General features: G+C 35.4%; 1 protein-coding gene across 2 annotated transcripts in view; it reads left to right on the forward strand.

The window, feature by feature from the left end:
* Nucleotides 1-21,190, forward strand: part of cac (calcium voltage-gated channel subunit cacophony) — a 338,819-nt gene that overhangs the window by 299,136 nt on the left and 18,493 nt on the right. Inside the window, exons 34-42 of one of the 2 annotated variants that reach the window (XM_090158839.1) lie at nt 14-178; nt 4,317-4,382; nt 5,741-5,851; nt 9,977-10,060; nt 10,490-10,606; nt 12,670-12,735; nt 13,159-13,250; nt 20,421-20,571; nt 20,650-20,777. In XM_090158839.1, coding sequence (XP_090014965.1) covers nt 14-178; nt 4,317-4,382; nt 5,741-5,851; nt 9,977-10,060; nt 10,490-10,606; nt 12,670-12,735; nt 13,159-13,250; nt 20,421-20,571; nt 20,650-20,777 — 980 coding nt within the window. Of the gene's footprint in view, nt 1-13; nt 179-4,316; nt 4,383-5,740; nt 5,852-8,019; nt 8,131-9,976; nt 10,061-10,489; nt 10,607-12,669; nt 12,736-13,158; nt 13,251-20,420; nt 20,572-20,649; nt 20,778-21,190 lie in introns of both variants that reach the window. The other variant, XM_090158840.1, reaches the window with a different exon arrangement.

The following is a 21,190-nucleotide window of genomic DNA, read 5'->3' on the forward strand; positions in this document are numbered from 1 at the left end:
TATAAATTTGCAGAAGTCTTGCATTGACTTCGCTATCCAAGCCAAACCCCTCCAAAGGTATATGCCAAAGAACAAAGACAGCGTCAAATACAAAATCTGGAAGATAGTTGTTTCCACTCCTTTTGAGTATTTTATAATGGTGCTCATTGTGCTCAATACCCTTCTGTTGATGATGAAGGTAAGCCGACCATTTTCCATTCTACGCATTTTTCTATTTTGAAGAAGAGAGATTTTTATTATATCGTTTTTATTCTATCGTTTTTTACTTTTCATAAAACGATTTATTTTATATATATATATATATATATTTTTACTTAATTTTTTACGAGTAATTTTTAAATCGTAGAAGTTAACTATTTTTAGTGGCATGCTCAAAAGTATTGTTACAAAACAAAAGGGTGATTTCGGGCGCATGCGTTACGGTGGTTTGCACGCTGTTCTTTCTTAAAACAATATTCCTTTTAAAAAACCCCTTTTTTAATTTTTTGTTAAAAATCGAACGCTTCACGAAAACGTTTTTTTTATTATAAAAAACACACAATGGGCAACTGATTAAAAATACAATTCGCTGGTCACCATGAAAAGCATTCGCAAATTTTTTCACGCACAAATTTTACTCACTCACTTTTTGGCTCAAATTTTAACGAAAAAATTATAAAAATTTTACTACCGGTTCAAAAATTATTAAAAATTTATTATAAAACTATATATAAATACGTTTTTGTGTAATGCTAAAAAACACGTTAAATGTGCCTTCGTGGAATGATATCGTCCATATTTTTAACATTTTCAATTTTGAAAGTTGGTTTTTTGAGTAGTTTTTTTATACAAGCAGAAGTAGTTTTTCGTAGATTTTTTTCGTTGGTTTTGGTCCCCCCTTAATAATTATAGAAGTAACATTTTTGCCCCCGCTTGAAATTTTTGACGCCTTAGTTCATTTTTGGACAGTTGTGTTTTTCGTTCCGCCCCAAATGCCCGCCGTATTCTAATGAAGGCACTTTTAAGTGGTACAATCAGTGAATTATTCCGTCGTATAAAAAGGCTAATTTAGTCCAGATCTGTCTGTCGAAAAAGTTCGCTACAAATTGAATAATATATATCGAAATACACGTACTGTACTACGCTACCATTTTATGAAAAATTGTCAGATAATTCGGAAATATTAGGCCATTTTTTATTACGTGAGCTAATAAGCATTTTAATTGTTTATTTCTTTACGTTCGTTCGTTCGTTACGAAATTAGCTTATTCAGACCTAAACTCTTATAAATTAGTCGATAGATTAATTTAAAGTAAACGGTGTCAGATTTGAAGTAAATATGAGTTTAAATACTTAGTTTACTAAATAAAATTTATCGCTTAGAGTAGTAGGAATGGGATGAAATATAGAATTATTACCACTAAATCACCCGAAAACTTTATAGCTGTTTACTGAAATGAACTTCTCTTCACACAAATTACCCATTTTTTAAGTAAATTTAAATCTTAATCAATTTCGAATTATTAATTTTTTTAAAGAACGCATTGGGGCGCAATTTGAGTAAAGAAAAGTTAGTATCTTTAGTGGCTTGTTCGTTATATGAATGAAAAATAGTGTAGATTTAATTAACTTAATTAAATATTAGTTATTCGATAAATATACCGTCAAAAGTGAAGCGTTTAAACTCATTTTTACTTCGCGATCCGTTTCAATTTTTCACAAGTCTGGACTATTGGTCTGCGTAGAAAAATTTCGCTCTTTAGCCCATTGACTATCATAAAACTCCCTAGATGTGTCCGAAAAATAATTAGTTTTGAATATATTCAAATGTTGTGGGTAGGCCGTATGCATGATTGTGTACAAACTTCTTACATGTTTACAATTATATACGTTTTCGACTCTATTGATGGTAAAAAAACAATCTTTTTCATTGCTATTTTTCCATCAATAAATATAATCATTGCAGGGCATACGTTTAACCCAAGACCCCCTTTTTAAGAATTTTGATCTTTTTTTTATTTTCCCCCAGAAGTTAAAAAAACCCCACTTTTTATAATCATCTTTCTACCTAATTTTTTTACGATTTTAAATCCAAATTAGGATAAACCACCCTTTTTAAATAAATCCCAAAAAAGAAACCCAAAGTTTACATACCATACATACCGTCATCCAGTGGTCAGAATATTAATTTATCCCCGATACAAATACTTAAAAGAACCACACGTTTATATACAGCCGTTTAAAAACAAATTCTTTTAAAAAAAATTTTATTTGTTTATGTTTAGTTTTCAACGTTAGATTTTTTGTAAGTTTTGCTGCTATATCTATATATTAATTTTGTCGGAATCTACCGAAACAAAAGCATGCGGTAACGCAGTACAAGTATGCATATAAGCTCTATATATCAGCCATTATTATAAATATATATTAACCATTGGAAAAAATTAATTACTATAACGCGTTGAAGATACGTGAAAGCCCAAAAAAATCAATATTTTGCATTTGAAAAATTATGACGTATTTTTGTCCTCACTATACGATTGGTCAAAACATTTTTATATGTAAAAAAATACTATAAAAAAAATCCGGTATCTATATTTTTTCCACCACAATTTTTTTCTGAAACATTTTGCCTTGCTTTTATATCTCAAAAACGCACGAAATATTTACAAATAAATGACCTCGTGATGAGATGAAACTAAAAATAGGATTGGCTATTCTGTTCGACACACCTTTTTTCGTTTCTCGAGAAACTGCTAATTTTATTTTTTATTTTTCAATTCAAAAAGTACACATCGAAAATTCAAAGAGCAGTTGATACATGCATGCGAAACTAACTTTTTCATTATTATTATTGCCTTACAATATATCATTATTTTATGCTTGCCAGTTCTTATATATCACAGTCATTTTATTATTTTATCATATACTTCAACTCGACAACAGTTATTATATCAATTAACCTTTTTATTTTCAACCTTTGAAGCTAGGTTGAATGCGACGGTCATGAGATGCCTCGAATGGGTATAACACTGAATCTTTTATTATTTGAGTAGTTGTATTTTTAGATATTAATTTCTTTTTTATTTCACGTATGACTTTTTGGGTATATCCGAATTTGAGCGCTTTTCGCCCGGTGAAATACCTTTACTTTTAAGGGTGAACTCGGACGTTTGTAAGCGCTCAATTCGCCCGTGACCCGATTTTCGTTCGATCGATTTGTTCGCGGCTATGCACCTAGTAGATCCGAGGCTTATATATCTTACTTACGCCTAAAATCGGGTTCATAGAATGTATTGAGCGATTACGGGGAAATAATATAATTTGTTGTACTTAATTTGGATTAAATAAACCGCTTTAAAAGCTGTGGCGTAGAATTTCTAGTGTAGAAATAAAAGTAATTCTAAAATTAACGAATTAAGTAAAGCATGTTTAAAATATTGTTGAAATTGCGAAACTTGGCTTTGACGTAGTTTATCTAACCTTGTAAAGTAAATGTAAAAAGGCTTATATTTTTTATTTAAGCTAAATATCAACATTCGAGGCATCTTCATTAACCGTTGCCTCGCCGATGCGTTAACCGTTTAAATTAACTTAATTCGCGCGAAATCATAGGTGTATCATAATCAACGGGTGTATGTTACTTAAAAGAAATATATACCAAGAGGCATGTTATATATACACTCTTAAATATTCGAAACTTTAAAAGTTGAATTAAATATTAGCTGTGGAATGACTGTGAAATATGAACGAGATGCGAAACTACGGAATCTTGCTTTTGGAAACACTTGAGTCTTGCTGTATATATATTACAAAAAAGTTCACCATTCAATGATGAGGAAAAAATGCTAAACGTATTTATTTGAAAATAAATACTGTCAATGGTGGTGATATGATCTGAATATTTTTTCAGATAAATTTAAAAAAAAAGCATGCCAAATGTTGAGCGAATATATAAAACAAAAAATATGGCATTGCATGGAGAAGGCGTGTTCATGTCTATATCTCTTTGTCAAATAATATCTATTTTCGAGATCTCTTTATATATAAGTAGGAAAGCTATCTGAAATTCTCTCTAGTTTATAATATCAAATTTATATTTTCTATATAGTTCTATAGTTAGAATAGAATTCTTTTTCTTTTAAAAAACTGAAAAAAAGAAATGGCGCGTTCTAACGTAGTTGAACTTTCTTAAGCGACTAATTGTAAAAACACTGACACGGGATTGGTTCTTTTTCATTTTTCTCTCTTCCCGTGTGATTCTCTATCTGTCTCTCTCTCTCTCTCACTCTCTACTGTATTCGACCTGTGCGTTCCCTCGCTTACCGATAATGCAGTATTCGCAAGCTCTGAAGAGAACTGAAACGCAAAGTCTATCGGATTTTCTGGAAATACGAAAAAAAGTAGCTCCACGTTATATTAGTTTTGCATTCACAAAAACCGCTGGCCACGAATTTAGATTTTTTTCTAAATATATATTTTAAGAAAATATATACACACCCCCTTTCCAAAATATTTCATCTCTGTTTCTTTCCGTTATTTTTAATTTACTTACTATGATTTATTTTTGAACATCGTACAGCTTTTTTACCCAATTTATTTTTGATTTCGCGCTTTAGACACGTCCCTGTCTCTCTCCGTTCTGATAGGACACCTTAAACGCAAACATTTTTGTCTCTTTTTATAAAAAAAAATATTCCCCAAATCAGAAAGTATAAATACGAAAATTTTGGTTTTTAATATCGCACCGTATCGATCTAAGAGTTAGCCTATATAATTTTTGTCCATTTGCTTCTATTTTTGGATGTTATACGAATAAAACCATCTACGTGTATTTACCATTTCAATAAATTAATTTATGAATACGGATAATGGTAAAATAGGTTGTTTTTTTCGTACAATACGCTTCTGTATATTACCCCACAAAACATTTTTGAATGCTTCAACGTTAATTTATAATTTTTAATTTAATTTTAATTTCCCCCTTATAACGCCAAACCTCCCATTGACGCCTTTTTATACCCTGTGTCCTACCTTTTTTTTAGCTTTTTTTTCTCTCAACCAAACTAACCCTGATATAGTTCACACGAGTCAAATCCTCGGCCATATTTTTTTTTGACTGGTTCCTCTCTTTATTATATTCTAAAAACAGTTATGTTCGTTAAATGTATACCACTTTTATTTTAAAGGTAACAAAATATTTCTTTTTTAACTTTTGTGTCGTGTCGTCCCGCTGTTGTTGTTGTCTTTTTGACTAGGTCTCTTTTCCAATCTTATTTCATTTATTTATAATTCCTTCTCAAAACCCTTCCCTCTCTCTCTACAACCCTGGTATCATCCTGTCGAGGTTTCCTTTTTAAGTCAAAATCGTTCCCTGGTCCTCCCCTATTCCCGTTTTATATTTAAAGGCAACGTCAACCCAATCAGTCGTTGCAAAATTTGATTAGATTAGTGAATCCGAACGCGACCGATCCGATGACGTCATTAACACGTCCGCGTTTGAAGTGGCCCGTTTGCGCGCTTTTTAAAATCTGGTTAATTTGAAAAAAACCAAGACATGGGTGCACGTTTCCTTTAAACGCGTTCAACCCGTTTTTAATTGAAAGAAAATTTCTAATACATTCACCTAATGAAAAAAAAACCCCATTCTTAAAATAGTAATAATTCTCTCACCCAATCCGTGTTCTATCTTCGTTTCTCAATTTTCTTATACGTATCTTTTTGCTGTTTGTTCTTTGCGTCTCTCTCGATCTGTTTCTAGTTTTACAATCAAAGCGTCTTATTCAAGAACACTCTGCACTACATGAATACGGCCTTCACTGCACTATTTACCCTTGAATGCTCGCTGAAGCTGGCTGCTTTTGGAGTCAGGGTAAGGATGGGGCCGTTTTGAGAGAACGATATCGTTTAAACCGAAAACAACACACCTTCGTGTGTGGATGCTCGGAGTTACGTAGAGAACCCTCTGAACGATCTGACGAAACGCATTGCGAACACTTTCGATTTCGAACAATCTCCCGTTAACTTTCCCCCGTCGTTACCGCCATTTGTACGAGATTCCGACGGAAGGCAATTCTGTCTCGGGTGACGGTCGTTCTTAGGGTTTGGATATTTGTTACACACGACGCCTTCTGCCGTTTGTCACGCTCTTTGTTCGATCCTGGGTCTATCATTTCCGCGTGCGAGGATTGGCGCGCGGTACGCGATGACGTATTCGTATACCTTTCAAAGGCGAAAGGTCATTGAAAGTCGTACCTTCGCGCGTCCAACGGCGCCAATCCTTCCTTCGTTCTGATACGAAAGCGATACGCGAGACGAGCTAAAAGTCAAAAAGAGGACAGCCCCCCCAGCCGAGCCTTGACCAACCGTGCAGGGTGCATATAGTTGCTGCATGTGTAATGCATACCTATAGTTCTGAATGGTATCTCGTCAGTATTTTGTTTGCCATGCTTGGACTGCTCTGATATATCTATATTATATATACTATGTGCCGCGTATAAACGACGAAGTGGTACAGTTTTTGGTAGAAGCCAAAAGAAAAACTCGAAAGCGTAATCGAAAACAGCCCCGAGACATTTTACGTATAAACTGGAAAATGGGAGATGTCATAAGAATGTCTGTAAATGGCCCTAATTGCTCCCCGTACGTTTGAACGACGGCAGAGTTTGATCGAAAAATAAAAGACGATTGAACCCGCAAAAGTCCCTCAACCCTGGCCCCCCGAGCAACCCCTTCCCCGCCCCCACCCCACTTAATACACGATTTTACGAATACAAATTCAACATATATTTTTTATATTATACAAGAGGATTAATACTAAAGAAAAAAGCTTTTTAAAAGAAACGGGATGTTTTTAAGAGAGCGATTTTTAGCTAAGAACAAAAAATATGTTAAAAAATCTCCGTTTTGGGGAGATTTCATTTCGGAGTATTTTTTTTTAACTTCAAAAAAAAAATAAACAGACTGCCTGATTGCATTTGGACACGCATGCCTGAAACACGCCACCCTTATTCGCAAGGAGATAAAAATGCCAAAAATATATAAATATGAAATTTATTAGCACTGGCATTAGACTCTTTGAAAAATATATATCGAAAAAAAAAGAAAAACGCTCAATTTTTTTTTACATTTTTCTTTATTTTTTTTATTCTTTTTAAACTTTTTCGTTCTTACGTTTTTTTAGCTCTATCTATATTTCTTATATATTTCAATATTTTTAGTACCTTTCCGTGAATCGTGGAAAGCTATTCACTGTTTCTTTAATAGTTGTGAGCGGATGAACCACGGACGTTGCGAAGCATCAGATAAACGTGTAAAACGTATCTAGTTCCGCCGGTAAAAATGCCAAAAATTTATTCAATCCTTTTCCCGGAATATGGTAAAATCGGTTTTACAAGAATGTTTAAAGGGAAAAAACGTTTTGCATAGAGCGCGCGGAGCCCAGTAAGATCTGATGCTTCGCGACGCCTTTATACGATACATTGGAAGAGGCATGTTATAACACATTATGTATATATATATAGCTTATTGATTGAATGCCGAGATTATAATATTGCATGCGATAATTTTTGCGATATTTTTTACGCCAAAAAAAAGAAAAAATACGACTTCGTTTTTTTACAAAAAATACCACGTTTCGGAAAAAAAGAAAACGAATATTTTTGTTTTAATATTATTTTTAAACGAAAATTAAACGAATTTTTGCAGTAAATACCGTAAGGAGCTTTTTTTAAAAAAAAATGCTAATTTTTATTTAGTTTACCGCGCTTTTTTATTAGATTAAATTACGTGACACAACCGCTTTAAAACGTTTAAAATCTAGCCTCATTTTTGGTTGTATTCATATTACATTAACACCGCTATAAAGACGAAATATTTAAATGTGATAATTTTCCCCTTTTTGGTTTTTTATCGAAATTCATCCCGCTTAAATATCATGATAATTTTCCGTTATTTTTGTATCGAGTCGTTTTTTTGTTTGAAAACAATCCCAACTTCCTCAATTTTTCTTATTTTTTCCCGCCAATCCTGCGGCCATAGTACTACAACGCAAGCGAGTTGTACCTAGACATATTAAGCTACATGAATGAGGCATTCACGGCTCTGTTCCTGATAGAGTGTATTCTGAAGCTCGTGGCTTACGGATGCAAGGTTTGATACATTTCATAATTAACAAACAACCGACATTTTTCGTATCTAGCTTTATATACTACTCGCGTTTCCAAAAATATCCTTATGCTGTCGCGCAAAAAAAAATTAACTGCTTTCACTGTTTTAGTAGAAACAAATGTGTAAATCGCCACATTATTGTAGGTAACTTTTATGTGTCGCTAACGTTCCTCACGTTCGTAGCTATAGTTGTAGCCGCGCAACATCTTTTAAAGCTGCTCCGAGAGGTGCGATTTTTGTACCTGCGTTTAAGTTGTACGCTTTATTAGTTGCCATCCCCTCCTTACAATTTTGATTTATCTTGTTCGCTATGTCAAAGGTCCTAACTTTCAGATATTTTACAATTGTTAATACATGTATAATTTTTTAGGTGCCAAAGAATTCAGCCTTGTTTGTTGGTTTAAGAATCAGCATTGATTATGTTGGTATTATCGCGAAAATAAAATCTCCTTGGTTCCTATGGGTCCTGGTAAAGCCCCCTTGGTTCTTAAAGGTTTTTGTAAAAACTTCTTTGTTTTAGAAGGTTTTTGTAAAATCTCCTTCGTTTCTAAAGCTTTTTGTAAAACCTCTTTGTTTTGTTTGTAATTTAGGCGGGCTGTAATCAACGAATTTAAATGAGAGAATCTTAATACAGAAGTTTAGCTATAGGAAGTATAATTTCGCGATCAACGTTCTCAAGGCACGCTGAAGGAATAATCAAAATTGTAGGGATTCGCGTAAAGTGTAGATCCATTAGTACCCTGTGTCCCCTATATTACCAGGCCATAGTGTTTCTTAGCTTCTCGCTATCAATAGTTAAAGGCCACAATGTATTTAGTGGATAGAAGATTTCTAGTTGCCCAGCTACAACTATAGCGCGCTTGCCGTCTTAACCGCGACTAAACATATCCAACGCTAAACTGTGTCGTATAAAGGACATCGCAATCCGTAGACGCTTCGAATCCCGATAAAGTTGAAAAGCCCCCTTTTCACGTTCCAATATGGCTCAAGATCATCCGCTTATCTTTAGAGAAGCATTTTCCATCTCGCAATTGGCGAAAGCTCGAATAGAAATCTACCCCCCTGAAAAACCCCTCGCAGCTATTTCCCGTCTAACGCCTACCTCATCAGTAACCTAGGGGTTAGCATTTCACATGCAGCAAAGTAGTATTTGCGTAGTGAGTAGTTAAATATGTTAAAATCGTTCGTGTGACGTAGATCAGTTTTCTCTTCATCCGCTAGGTAAGGATGTTCCGTTCTTTTAGCTTAGCTTAACGTTAGATCTAGGATTAGCTACCATACTACAACTAGAGGCAGCGACGTTATCTTCAAACAATACCAACGACTCGTTCTAATCTTCGGGTTTTCGAACAGAGTCCCTTAACGTCTCTGCCTCTGTATGGATTGTACAGCAAAAATTAGCCGTGGCTTTATATAGATTCCGTCACGTATTTTATGTTTCAACGGTTAATTTTTGCGATTGTCGCTAGTTTCCGTATTCAAGAAACTACGTCGGAAACTGGCGGCAATAAACGCGCAGGTTTTGTTTACGTTTTTATCTAGATAAATTAAAGAATGTAGTTTAAATGTGAAATTCCGCTAGTTAAAATTTCTCAATGTGCGGCTTAGGTAATTTTTTGTTAGCTATAAATGAGAAAGATCCGCTCTGAAGCTAGAATAGTACTGTCGTAGTGATCGTCTAGTAGTTTCAATCCTTTGTCCGTGTTGTTTTCTTTTGAAAATGCCATTTTTAACCGTTCTCTGTTTCCCGCTGGTTCTTTGCAAACGTCCCGTCTCCTGATCAATAACGCACACGTTCATTCGTGCCTCCTGATCCGACCGGCCGCAGAACTTCTTCAAAGACCCGTGGAATACGTTTGATTTCATTACTGTCATTGGCAGTGTCATTGATGCCTTAGTCGTTGAAGTCGGAGTGAGTATTATATACTTGACAAAACAAAATGCAGTCCCACGTCGTTGCCGTATTTTCAACCCCCTCTGTGCAATCTTGCCATTAATTGCCATTAATTACCATTTATTAGGTGCAAATGCAGTCCGTACCGATGGTGTTTAACTAATCGCGACTGTATTTCGCCTTTTTCCCCCGCGAGGGTCGCGGTGTCGCCCGTGGCGGACGACGCTGATGGCGTCAGGCGACGCGATGCCGGCGACCCTTTCTCCGTTATCCGATCTCGCATATTCCTCCAAGAATGTTTGTTCAATGGTCGTTGTTCCATTTTTTGCTCTATATATTGATTGATATATTTCTATCTATCGATGTCGAAACGTTTCAGTGTTAACAAACATTCTGGTTGATCTAAAAAATGACTGTATCTAGGGGCTATTCCCTGTTTTTTTCCAGGTCAATTTCTTCAATGTTGGATTTTTGCGTTTATTTCGAGCTGCCCGTCTCATCAAGTTATTACGCCAGGGATACACGATACGAATCCTTCTCTGGACGTTCATTCAATCATTTAAGGTCAGTTTTTTAGCCTGCCTCTAGCGCGACACTAGGATCTTGGATATAGGGACGTTTCGATGCTACTGCGTTTCTTTAACCACGGCCAACTTTGATCACGCGCTGTTCGCGCTACAGCGGCCAACACATTCGTCGAAATTCCGCGAGCAAGGATTTTCCCCCTATAAACTGTACTATAACGTGTAGGAGTTCAGCGCCACGCTCGATTTTTATATTGACTTCAATGTAAGCTATTCTAAAAATAATAATCCGCTAGGGGCACTCACGTCATACACATCTTTTGCTCATAGGTTAACACAGAAACGTCAACGAATGAGATGGCCGCTGTAGCGCGAGAGATTAAAGTTGGCCGTGCTTTAACAAACGCTGAAACTCTTCTTCCAAATCCACTAACGGGGAAAATAGACCTAACAGCGACTGCGCAAAAGCCAAGGTATCGCTAGAAGCAGCCATGTTTGAAACACAGTTTACGCTGATCCATGGACCAAGAATCTAAGGGACTCACTGTTTAGACTTTAAAAAGGCACGCGTTAATACTGGGGAAAGGAAAATCACGGTTAATTTTAGTTAAATGTGGACAAACTTGGCGTAGTTTAAGTCGATTTCCGGCGTAGTTTCGTAGAGAAGCTGGAGCGTTGATGTTCAATTTTGACCAAATGGCGCCGTTGTTGTGGGTTAAATGATTAGGCTTAGTAAGTTTTAGACCTATTATTTTTTAAATCGGTTCTTTAAAAGTTTAAGTAATGGTAATTAACCATTGTGTTAAGTAAAATAACCAGTAAGGTTCTTTAATCAAATTTAATGGGATCCATTTCATTTCTAAACTTAAAAAATGTTATGAACTAAGCCTAACCTAACTTTTTCGCACGTACTGTCGCTTAAACCCCGACTAAGATTCTCGTATAGTTGAACAGAATTCTTGAGGCGCTTCAAAGCGGCTGATGTAGCTCAGTAAGCCTTCCGATTTAGGCCACGCCTACCGTGTCCAAATATCGGGAAAAGTGTCCATGGTTGATCCTATTGTTTAAACGTGACGCTTACCTGTTGATACCTTGGAACATGCCCAGAGGAGTTAAGCATTATTTAAAAGTGTGTTTTAGATGTCAGGGTAGCCGAAACGTACCTATATTAATGGTTCGAAGCTGGGTTGGTCTAGATGGCAAACAAAGCCAGAAAACCAAATGATCCCGATTAAAAAAAATCTTCCTTATTTTTAGACTAGGCTTAAATCCAAGTAATTTCTAACAAATTGTACAAAGAACGAAATCAAGTTCAGTACTTTAGATTATCAACTTTGTTTCGCGCCAAAACATGGGCGCCGCCATTGTCCCAACCAATCTCTCTCACCTAGCAGGGACTGAAGGGTTCCTACAATCATCCCACAGCTGCTTCTACAGTTAATGCAGGAGTTTAAATATGTAGATGTGACCGTGAAAATCTACTCATTTATCGGTGAACCTTTCTAAAATAAACCATTGTTCGAAGTGAAATATCGTATCGTTATTATTGCATTCATAATGTTCCTATCTTTTGAAAAATATTCTATTAATGTAGGTCACATTAGCTATATACAAAATATCGACTTTAATTTTCAGGAAAAATCAAATTTTTTATCGGGAAAATAAAAAATTGAAACAACAATTACTTTTTAAGGGTTTTTATTCTAGCCTAGTCTAGAGGTTTAGCTTTACTTTTGGATTCGACAAAAAGGCGAAAATGCAGCGAAATTTAAATTTGCGAACAATATGAAGCTAATCATAGAATAAAAACCTTTTTTTTGGAAAAATACGTGAAATTTTCCGCAAAAAAAGGCCTCGGTGATTTTTCGGAAAATACCATATTTTGGTGCCAAACAAAGTCTACCCTATAACATACTTAACATACTCCGTTGTAAAGTGTGTCTCTGTTTACGTGCGATCATAAGTAACATAATACCATAGTATTATACTGTCTTTCAATGCTAACTTTCTTACCAAACCTTTTCCCGAAACTTACAACTGATTTTGTATTGTCTTATATATGTTTCTAATTTTCCGTTTTTTTCTTCTTGCTTCTTTCGGTAGGCTTTGCCGTACGTTTGTTTACTAATAGCCATGCTATTCTTCATATACGCCATCATCGGAATGCAGGTAAAACCAATGCATTTTCTACCACTTTCTCTTTCGGTTTTGAAACTATCTTCGCTGGGTATTATATTTTCCAAACGCAAAAAATATAGGCGCCTACAAGTTTGACGAACAGCGCGCCGTACGTAACCCATTTTTGACAAACCCATCAATCATATACAAATATTATATTTAATCCTTTTTAAATTAAATTTTGTCTCTATAATATGTATTTGATGGGTTTCGTCTTAAACGCGTGAACTAAGAACCTTAGGAGGGATGTTTAGTATTGGTACTTAGTACTGGTATAACCGAGTCATTTCTAAATAGATTTTTATCGACTTGATAAAGTCTTAAGTATTTTAATACTGTCTATTTGGCGCAAAATGTCGAAAGGCAACGAAACCAAATAGAGTGTTGTTTGTCCTTCCTATGTTATTCTCTCAGGTTTTTGGAAATATCAAGTTCGACCCTGACTCTGACCTCAACCGCCACAACAATTTTCAAACCTTCATTCAGTCTCTGATTCTTTTGTTTAGGTGAGTCAGCGGTGGCATCTCTATCTAAATCAAGAAACCAATTTATATACATAATTTATTATAACCTCTCGGTTATTATCATAATATTATTATTATTATTATTATTATTATTATTATTATACATTCTGCTTACGTTTCATAGCCTGTCACTTCATTGATTATACGTCTGTTATTATTATTTTTACGAGATTGAATCTTGGAATTTAACGATTAGTTAGTTTTATGATAACTTTGATATTAGCTGCTATGCCATTTGCACGTTTTATTTATGCCCGCTTTCTCGTGCTATCTTGACATTTTATTTGTCCATTCCTCTAATCCATTTGTAGAACTTTCTTTTGTCCTTTGTTAACTAATATTTTGACCTTGCTATAGAATGAGACGGTTCTGTGCTCGTGAACTTTTTTTTCTCTAATTTCTATATATATTTTTTAACGTTTCGCCTCTTGATTTTATTTAACCTGGAATGAATTTGGAAGTGGTTTCAATAGTTTTCTGTTTCTTTCCGTAGCGCGTAACTTTGTATTGTCTGTTGAAATCTCTCGCTAGTTCCTTTCACTCTATACTGTTTTTGTTTACTTTGACAAATGTTTGATTTTGCTTTTCGGAAATATCACCACTCTTCTAATTAACTTCGACCCCTCTTCGTAGCTTTCATCGTTAAAAATGTAATGATCAGCCCCTCCCCTTTCCTTATCCGTGACCCCTTTTTCGCTATTTCTGTGGAAAACTTTATGATTCGAAGCGCCGCTCAACCCCCCAAAGTTGGCACCATCAGCAGCACCCCGACCAATCGCGACTTGTCTCCCATTTCTTCCTCGGTCTCCGTTACCAAAATCTACTTTTCTATATATTTGGGATCTCTATTTCTTTATTATTTTGAGCAAAAATGAATGCGGGTGGACAGAGAATATGTGGGCAGCATGCCTATTGCCTCGTGGTTCCCGGAAGGATATCACGCCCATCCGAATTAGCTCGTGTAACATTTCTTCCATTCTCGTGGTACGATCGCTGGCGAAAAATATCTTCCAGGAATCATGAAAAGAGTGGCTATATTCGCGTATTCTCTGTTAACCCGACTGTATTCGTGTTTCGAGTAATATCCGTTGGGGTCATGAGTCTTCAAATTCTTCACTTTCAACGGAAGGTTCAAAGCCATTGTGTTTTTTATCAATAATCCTTAAGCCTATAAGACTGGTTTTTGTCCCTTTGGGACTCGTCAGTCTACCATTAATGCGTTATTATTGTACGCGCTGTGTTAATTCTCACTATTTCTCTGATATTCTGTTATTAGGCTTATAATGTAATGGCTTTCTTACAATCTCTATGACACGTATGTATGTCTGTAAAGCCTCGCCTTAGCTTATACACACACGAGATCGACAAAGCCGTTATCGCGTTTACATTTTTTCAATCAACTATAATTATAGCTATTATCAAAAGTTGCATAATCCCAAAAGTGTGTCAGCTGTACCTTCGCGCCTATTAACATTTCTAGTGAGACCTAGTCGCACTATAAACTACATAACCTACTAGTTGGAATAGTATTAGCAACTTTATAATTTTCTCTCTTCGATTTACTCGTCCGTAGACATACGTTCTAAAACGCCTCACTCGGCGGCGCTGGAGTAACTCGATTTTGATGACGTATTTTCCGCCCCCGCTTCGTTTCCCTTTTTTACTTTGCAACAAACTCTCATTAACTACTCTACCGTTCTGACACACTTTTGGGTCTTACGCTATTTCTGCTATTATATAATACGATAATACTTGTTCTTGATGAACGTTTTTAAGTTCAATGTTACAGGGTGGAATAAGTTTCGCTATAAAAAGTTTCTGCTTCTGTTTGAAGCGCGGGTGTTTCACAAACTTCAATTTAAATCCTAAGTTTATAATATAACAATTACGAGAGAAATATCCAATATGAACGTAAAAATGAAACTAGGACCTTCTCAGGCTGGAAGCAGTTTTCAAATAACGGAAGTACACGCAGAATCACAGCACAAAATTTGCCGTGTATCACTACACCTACGACGTAAAATGTAAAAATTAGACTCCGTTGGGAATTTTACATATCTATCAACACTATGTACACTTGGAATGTCTAAGGAAGATAATGATGATGATTCTCATAAAAAAGGCTTGGCTTACAGCGGAAAATTTCGCTCGTGACGTGCTACGTTAACCACGGCTCCTAGTCTACATTAACCATTTTAAACCAGTGCCGGATTTACTGAAGGTGGGGCCCTATGCTCTAAGTAGGCAGATTTTGGTGGGGCCTATGGATTTTTACTGTTTTTTCAGTGACTAGTCACTGATTTGCAGTAATATAATTTGAATGGTTAGCACTTTCGCCTCGCAGCAAGAGGAGCCGGGCTCGAACCCAGCTTGTGGCACGGGTTGAAAACTCGGAACCACTCCTTCTGCGTTGAGTTTGCAAGTTATCTCCCCACTGGCTGAAGGGGTTTCCCTCCGAGATCTTCCTTCCATAAAAACTTGTAGAGGTTAACGGTAATAGTTAGTGTAGGGAGCTGTTGGCTCGTGTGGAATGAAGGGCTTGCCACCACCCGGCCACCTGATTTAACGGCTTTAGAAGTCGCTTGATGACTTAGGCCTAAGCCTGGTCGTGCCTTGGGTATTAGCCTAGCTGATTATTATTATTAAAATTCACTGTAAATCAGTGGTTTTTCACTAATTTATTTTAAGAGAGAATATTTAATCATTTAATGGAATAAAGCCATAACATGATTAAAAAACCTTTGATTTTGTATGGTAAAAAATAACTCACTTTACACTTCATCAAAACGAAGACATCTCCGTCGCCAATGTGATATCCGTAGATTGATTAATTACAAATAATTTTATAACGTAAAGATATATTTAAGAGTCAATGATTACATGGCAGCGGCCTCAACAACCGATTATATATCTAAAACTAAAAGTGTTTTCAAAAACTAAGAGACGTCTGCTTAAACAAGGCAGATAATAAGATATTTATGATTCTGTTTTTCTTATTCATGTTCACAAAAAACAATTTGCCGTTGGTGGGGTCCATAGGCCTGTGCCTAGTAGGACTAGTCCTTAATCCGGCCCCGTTTTAAACTATCTAAAGTACGTTATTTGAAGCGAAACTAGATCAATTTCGTGAAGAACGTGATAGTTTCTCCAAGATCTTCAGTGTGAGAAATAATCGTTGTTTTTTTTAATTTATTGGTAAGTCTATTTGCCTAGTGAGTGGCCTCCATTTTTTCTTTACGCAGCTGATCTGCTTAGCGCGTTACGGCTTGCAATCATGGATTAAATCACCTTAAAAGTTAACGCCCGTGTATCGGTAAAATTATAGATATCCGGTGTTGACAATTTTAGTCACCAGGGTGTGCTTTTAGCAAACATTCCACCCTAGATAACTATCCCTCTAAGGTTATTTATCCCAGTTGCATTCGACGTAGCTTAAAGGAGAACTGTCACCACCCTAAAATTGAATAAAAACCATTTAAATCGATAGAGGACGTCCGAAAATGGTTATACAACAAATTTCATGTTAATATTTCCAGTATTTGATTTATTATAAGCAACCAAATTTCGTGTTTTATCCCCCCCCTCGACTCGAGAATCAAAGAACCGCTTGGTTGAACCTACCTGCAGCGCCATCTCGTTAACGAAATATTTTTTTCCCGGTTTTATCATTTTTCGGTTGGAAATGTCGTCTGCTACGGCATTCTCCTTGGAATTTTAACCTAGTTATATTTATAGATTGTAGTTAATCTTGTTTTTAAAATGCTTTACGCGCCGCACTTTCCCAAATTTTTGCCGCATTATTCTTTTGGCGCTGCACGTAGGATCAACCGCGATTTCTGAAATTTTTGAAGCCGTTTGATGTAGGTTGCGGAAAAAGTTGCGTAACTTTTTAAATACTTTTCCAATAACTATAAAATTTCAGGGACATAATTATTAATATATTTTCTATCGTACTGTAAAAAAACCTCGTAAATTTTGGTTTTGGTGACAGTTCTCCTTTGGCCCGTTTCTCGAAGCACGGTGCCAATGTATCTTTAGACATTCCAAATGCATTCACATTTAGTTTTCTGTTAAAAGTCATATTGTTCCTATGTAATAGCTTAGAAAATGATCATAATAAGGAATTTATATAATTTTTGAAATCAGCTGGAGCCTGCGAGTAAAATTAGTAGTATTCGAATATGGGTACTTCTCTCTAAGATCAATTTTATATTCTTATGAATAAATCTGAAATTTATTCACTGTTGGTTTGCAGAAGGTTCTTGTAAAACTGATACTGAATCGGGTTTAATAGCATGAATTTCTTCTACGAACACAAAATCTGCTAAGGCTTCTCTGCCGTGCAAAGCACAAAAGCATTAACGACCAAAACCAAAATATGGAGAAAACCCGCGAGATTCAAACTTTCTTGGCCTTAAGATACCCCAACTTACTTCTTCCAAGTTTATATAGTAGACTTGGATTTTTCAACTCAAATTATATTCTGGTACTAAACAATTTACAGGCCAAACGATATTTCAGAAATATCATTAAAACCATGTCTTAAAACGCGAAAAAAATGCGTTTTGATTTGACTTTTAAAGAAAATAAACACATTAATGCGTTTTTGGTTTGAAAATAATGCAAAAACCTAAAATAATGCGTTTTGCAACAAGTCATTTCTCTAAGAACAAAAATTTAAAATTCGAAAATTAGTTCAAAATTGAATTTAACGTATAAAATAAGGAGAAATAAAACCAAAATCTGTAAATCGAAAATTTGGTCGTTAATGCTTTTGTGCTTTATTGATTGATTTCTAAAGCCATGTCCAATTGCCTGAACGTTTCGAACGTAAAAGTTTCGGGGAATAACGAAAACTGGGTCGTAGAGGGGAGGGACATTTATCTTAACTATAATCTCCACGTTAACGTCACTGTAATACGACTTAAATGGTGACATAGTATTTGTGTAACTTCGTGAATGCAATGCAGTCGTGTATCTCTATTATATTGTTTAAAATGAAGTGACAGAAAAAGAAGTGCAAAAAATCCGTTCAGATGCCACCGACTTCGAAATTATTCAGATAGAATCAGTCAGTTATCCACCCCAAATTTAATGTCTATAGTGGTATTATTCCATCGGTTTGGTAGAATACCCCCCAAAACAATAGCTTTTATAGCATCGGACACGTGTACACCAAAATGTAACCTCTAGTGTCAAAAATAAACCGTTGTTCCCGGAAGAAAAACCTTTAAATAATGGTGGCCAACTTTAAGTATCTCGAAGCTTGAATTTTTCCGAGATATCTCAAAATCAAAGTTTTGGTAGATACGTAATTTTTGAATAAATGCAAAAAGTTGGGGGAAAAAACGCGGGCGAATCCGTACCAGTCGAGTGAGATGAAAAACGTAGTAAGCAAAAAAGTATTGTTTCTCTCCCTTCTGTTTCTTTTGTATAACATAGGTTTTTGGTAATATTGAGCTCGACCCTGCGTCTGCCATTACGCGTCACAATAACTTCAGAACGTTTTTGCAAGGATTGATGCTTCTCTTCAGGCAAGTTATTCAAAAAGACGGTCTAGCCATGCTGTGTATTCTCTTCATACGATCCGAGATATACGAATTTATTATATTAAGAAAAAACACGATATATATATTTTTTTATTTAAATTTAAAATTATTAATTATTTAAAAAATAATTCGTTTTAAATTTTAGTCGGTTTAAAAAAAATAATATTTATTTCATCACGTGTTAATTTCTATGTACGATGCACAATTTTTGTCGTTTTGTTTTAAAAGCTTTTATCGTAAAAACAAATTCTAATCTTTTCGGTGATATTTTTTCGAAATTGTAAAAAGTAAAAAATTAGCTTTAGATAAAAGAATATTTTAATCACAAGCATGATTTTTCGGATAACTTCACGTTAAAATCGATTTAACTCCCCGTAATCGTGAATAAATTAATCGATTGCATGCGTATACAGTCGTGCTTTTAACGTATATATTTAACAACCGCTTTTTATATAAACTTTGTAATTTAATTTTAAATATTTTATTTATTTTTGGCTAATCGGAAGGAAAAAGTTGATAAAATACTAAGCACGCTAAAACAACCAATATTTTACAAAGGAAGCTTACGCTGTTTAAAGGGACTGTGAAAGATAATTACTATCGTGAATTTTATACTAAACTTTGTCACATATATGAACAAACTTTAGTTTTTACAGTCCCTTTAAATACGCGCTGACGTCAGTGGTTCACCCAGTGGGCAGCATCTTATGATAAATCTTAAATTTAAACCTGGGTATACCATTGGCTGACGAGTCCATTTTTTTGTTTCGTTATAATTATAATTTTCAGTATACATATTTTGGCAGTATGGCTTTGTGAAACTTATAAATGTTGTAAATACTAAGGGTTTTACACACATACATTGTTAGGGATTGTACGATAAGTGATCTCCACCCCCTGGCGGCAACACCGCGATGAAAAAATGGCCGAAATATTTTGTCGATCTTCGTGGTACGCCCCCTTTTTTGTGAAATCGCCAAACTACCAATTTAACTCACGCACGTAAAAACTGACGTTAATATCTTAATTATGAACATTTGAATATAAGATGATTTAGGTGCTGCGACCGACTAAGAAATTTCACTAACATAACGAATGCCCCCTGAAAATGTCCCAGCCAAGAATCCGAAAAACAAAAATAAACCATTTTTTGCTTGGCCAGAAAATTCTGTATGCGACTCTAAAACTGACCAACGATTTGTGCATGGCTTTTGACGTTATATTTCAAATGGTTCGAAAACGTTTTAGAAGTAATAGTTAAGAAAATCCTCAACAACCGCTTGCTTGCAAATGTCGTTATATGTATCAACAAAACATTTATTTTTAATTTTTAATAATTTTTTTTATATGTATGTCTGTTTTTGGTATACCTCATAGGCTGTACCGTTGTTGGCCTGTTTTAAAAACCCCACCCCCAAACCTCCATTCTGGGTTTCCTTCATTTTGTTCAATTAATGTCATTTTTATTTATTATTAAAATAACGAGAGAAAAGATTAGAAAATATATTTGTTTGTATGTATGTATGGATGTGAGTACGTTCGTTTTGAAGGAAATCCTGTCTAATCACTGTTGTCTTAATTTTGTCCAATTCGGTCCTGATAGATGCGCGACCGGCGAAGCCTGGCAAAGTATCATGCTGGCTTGCGTCCGAGGAAAGCCCTGTGATCCCAAGTCCAAGAAGACGGAAGATCTGTGCGGAAGCAACTTGGCTTACACTTATTTCGTCAGTTTCATCTTTTTCTGCTCATTTCTGGTACGATTTTTTTATTTCCCAAAAGGAGCTTTGCCGCCATTTGCCTTGACACATTCTTCGCGTTTCGTTGACGAATAGATGTTAAATTTGTTCGTCGCCGTCATCATGGACAATTTTGACTATTTGACGAGAGATTCATCTATTTTGGGAGCCCATCATCTCGACGAATTCATTAGAGTATGGGCCGAGTACGACCCCAACGCGACGTAAGTACTACATTCTAGGGTGTTAAAAAAAATGCAAATATCGAAATGTTTCGGTGCACATTGATTTTCTTGTTCATTTTGGTAGGAAAATGACCCAGGAAAAATTTTACGTAAATTCATTAATATTTAGGACTGCTTATAAATGGGTTAGTTCATAGTGGTAAAACTTTACCTAGTTGAGGCAGTCCTAAATATTAATGAATTTACTTAAAAATTTTCGTGGGTCATGTTCTCATCAAAATGAACAAGAAAATTCATGTGCACGAAAACATTTCGATATTTGCATTTTTTTGAACCACCGTACTACATTCTGTAAAAATAGGTGCGTAATGCGAGTAGAAAACTATGTTGATTTTGCCCAGGGCCTAGTTACTGACTAGGCAATACAGATAATTGCTTAGGTCCCGTATTCT

Source organism: Leiobunum rupestre, chromosome 9 (genome assembly GCF_980474605.1).
Source record: "Leiobunum rupestre chromosome 9, qqLeiRupe1.1.hap1, whole genome shotgun sequence".
NCBI classification, from domain to species: Eukaryota; Metazoa; Arthropoda; class Arachnida; order Opiliones; family Sclerosomatidae; genus Leiobunum; species Leiobunum rupestre.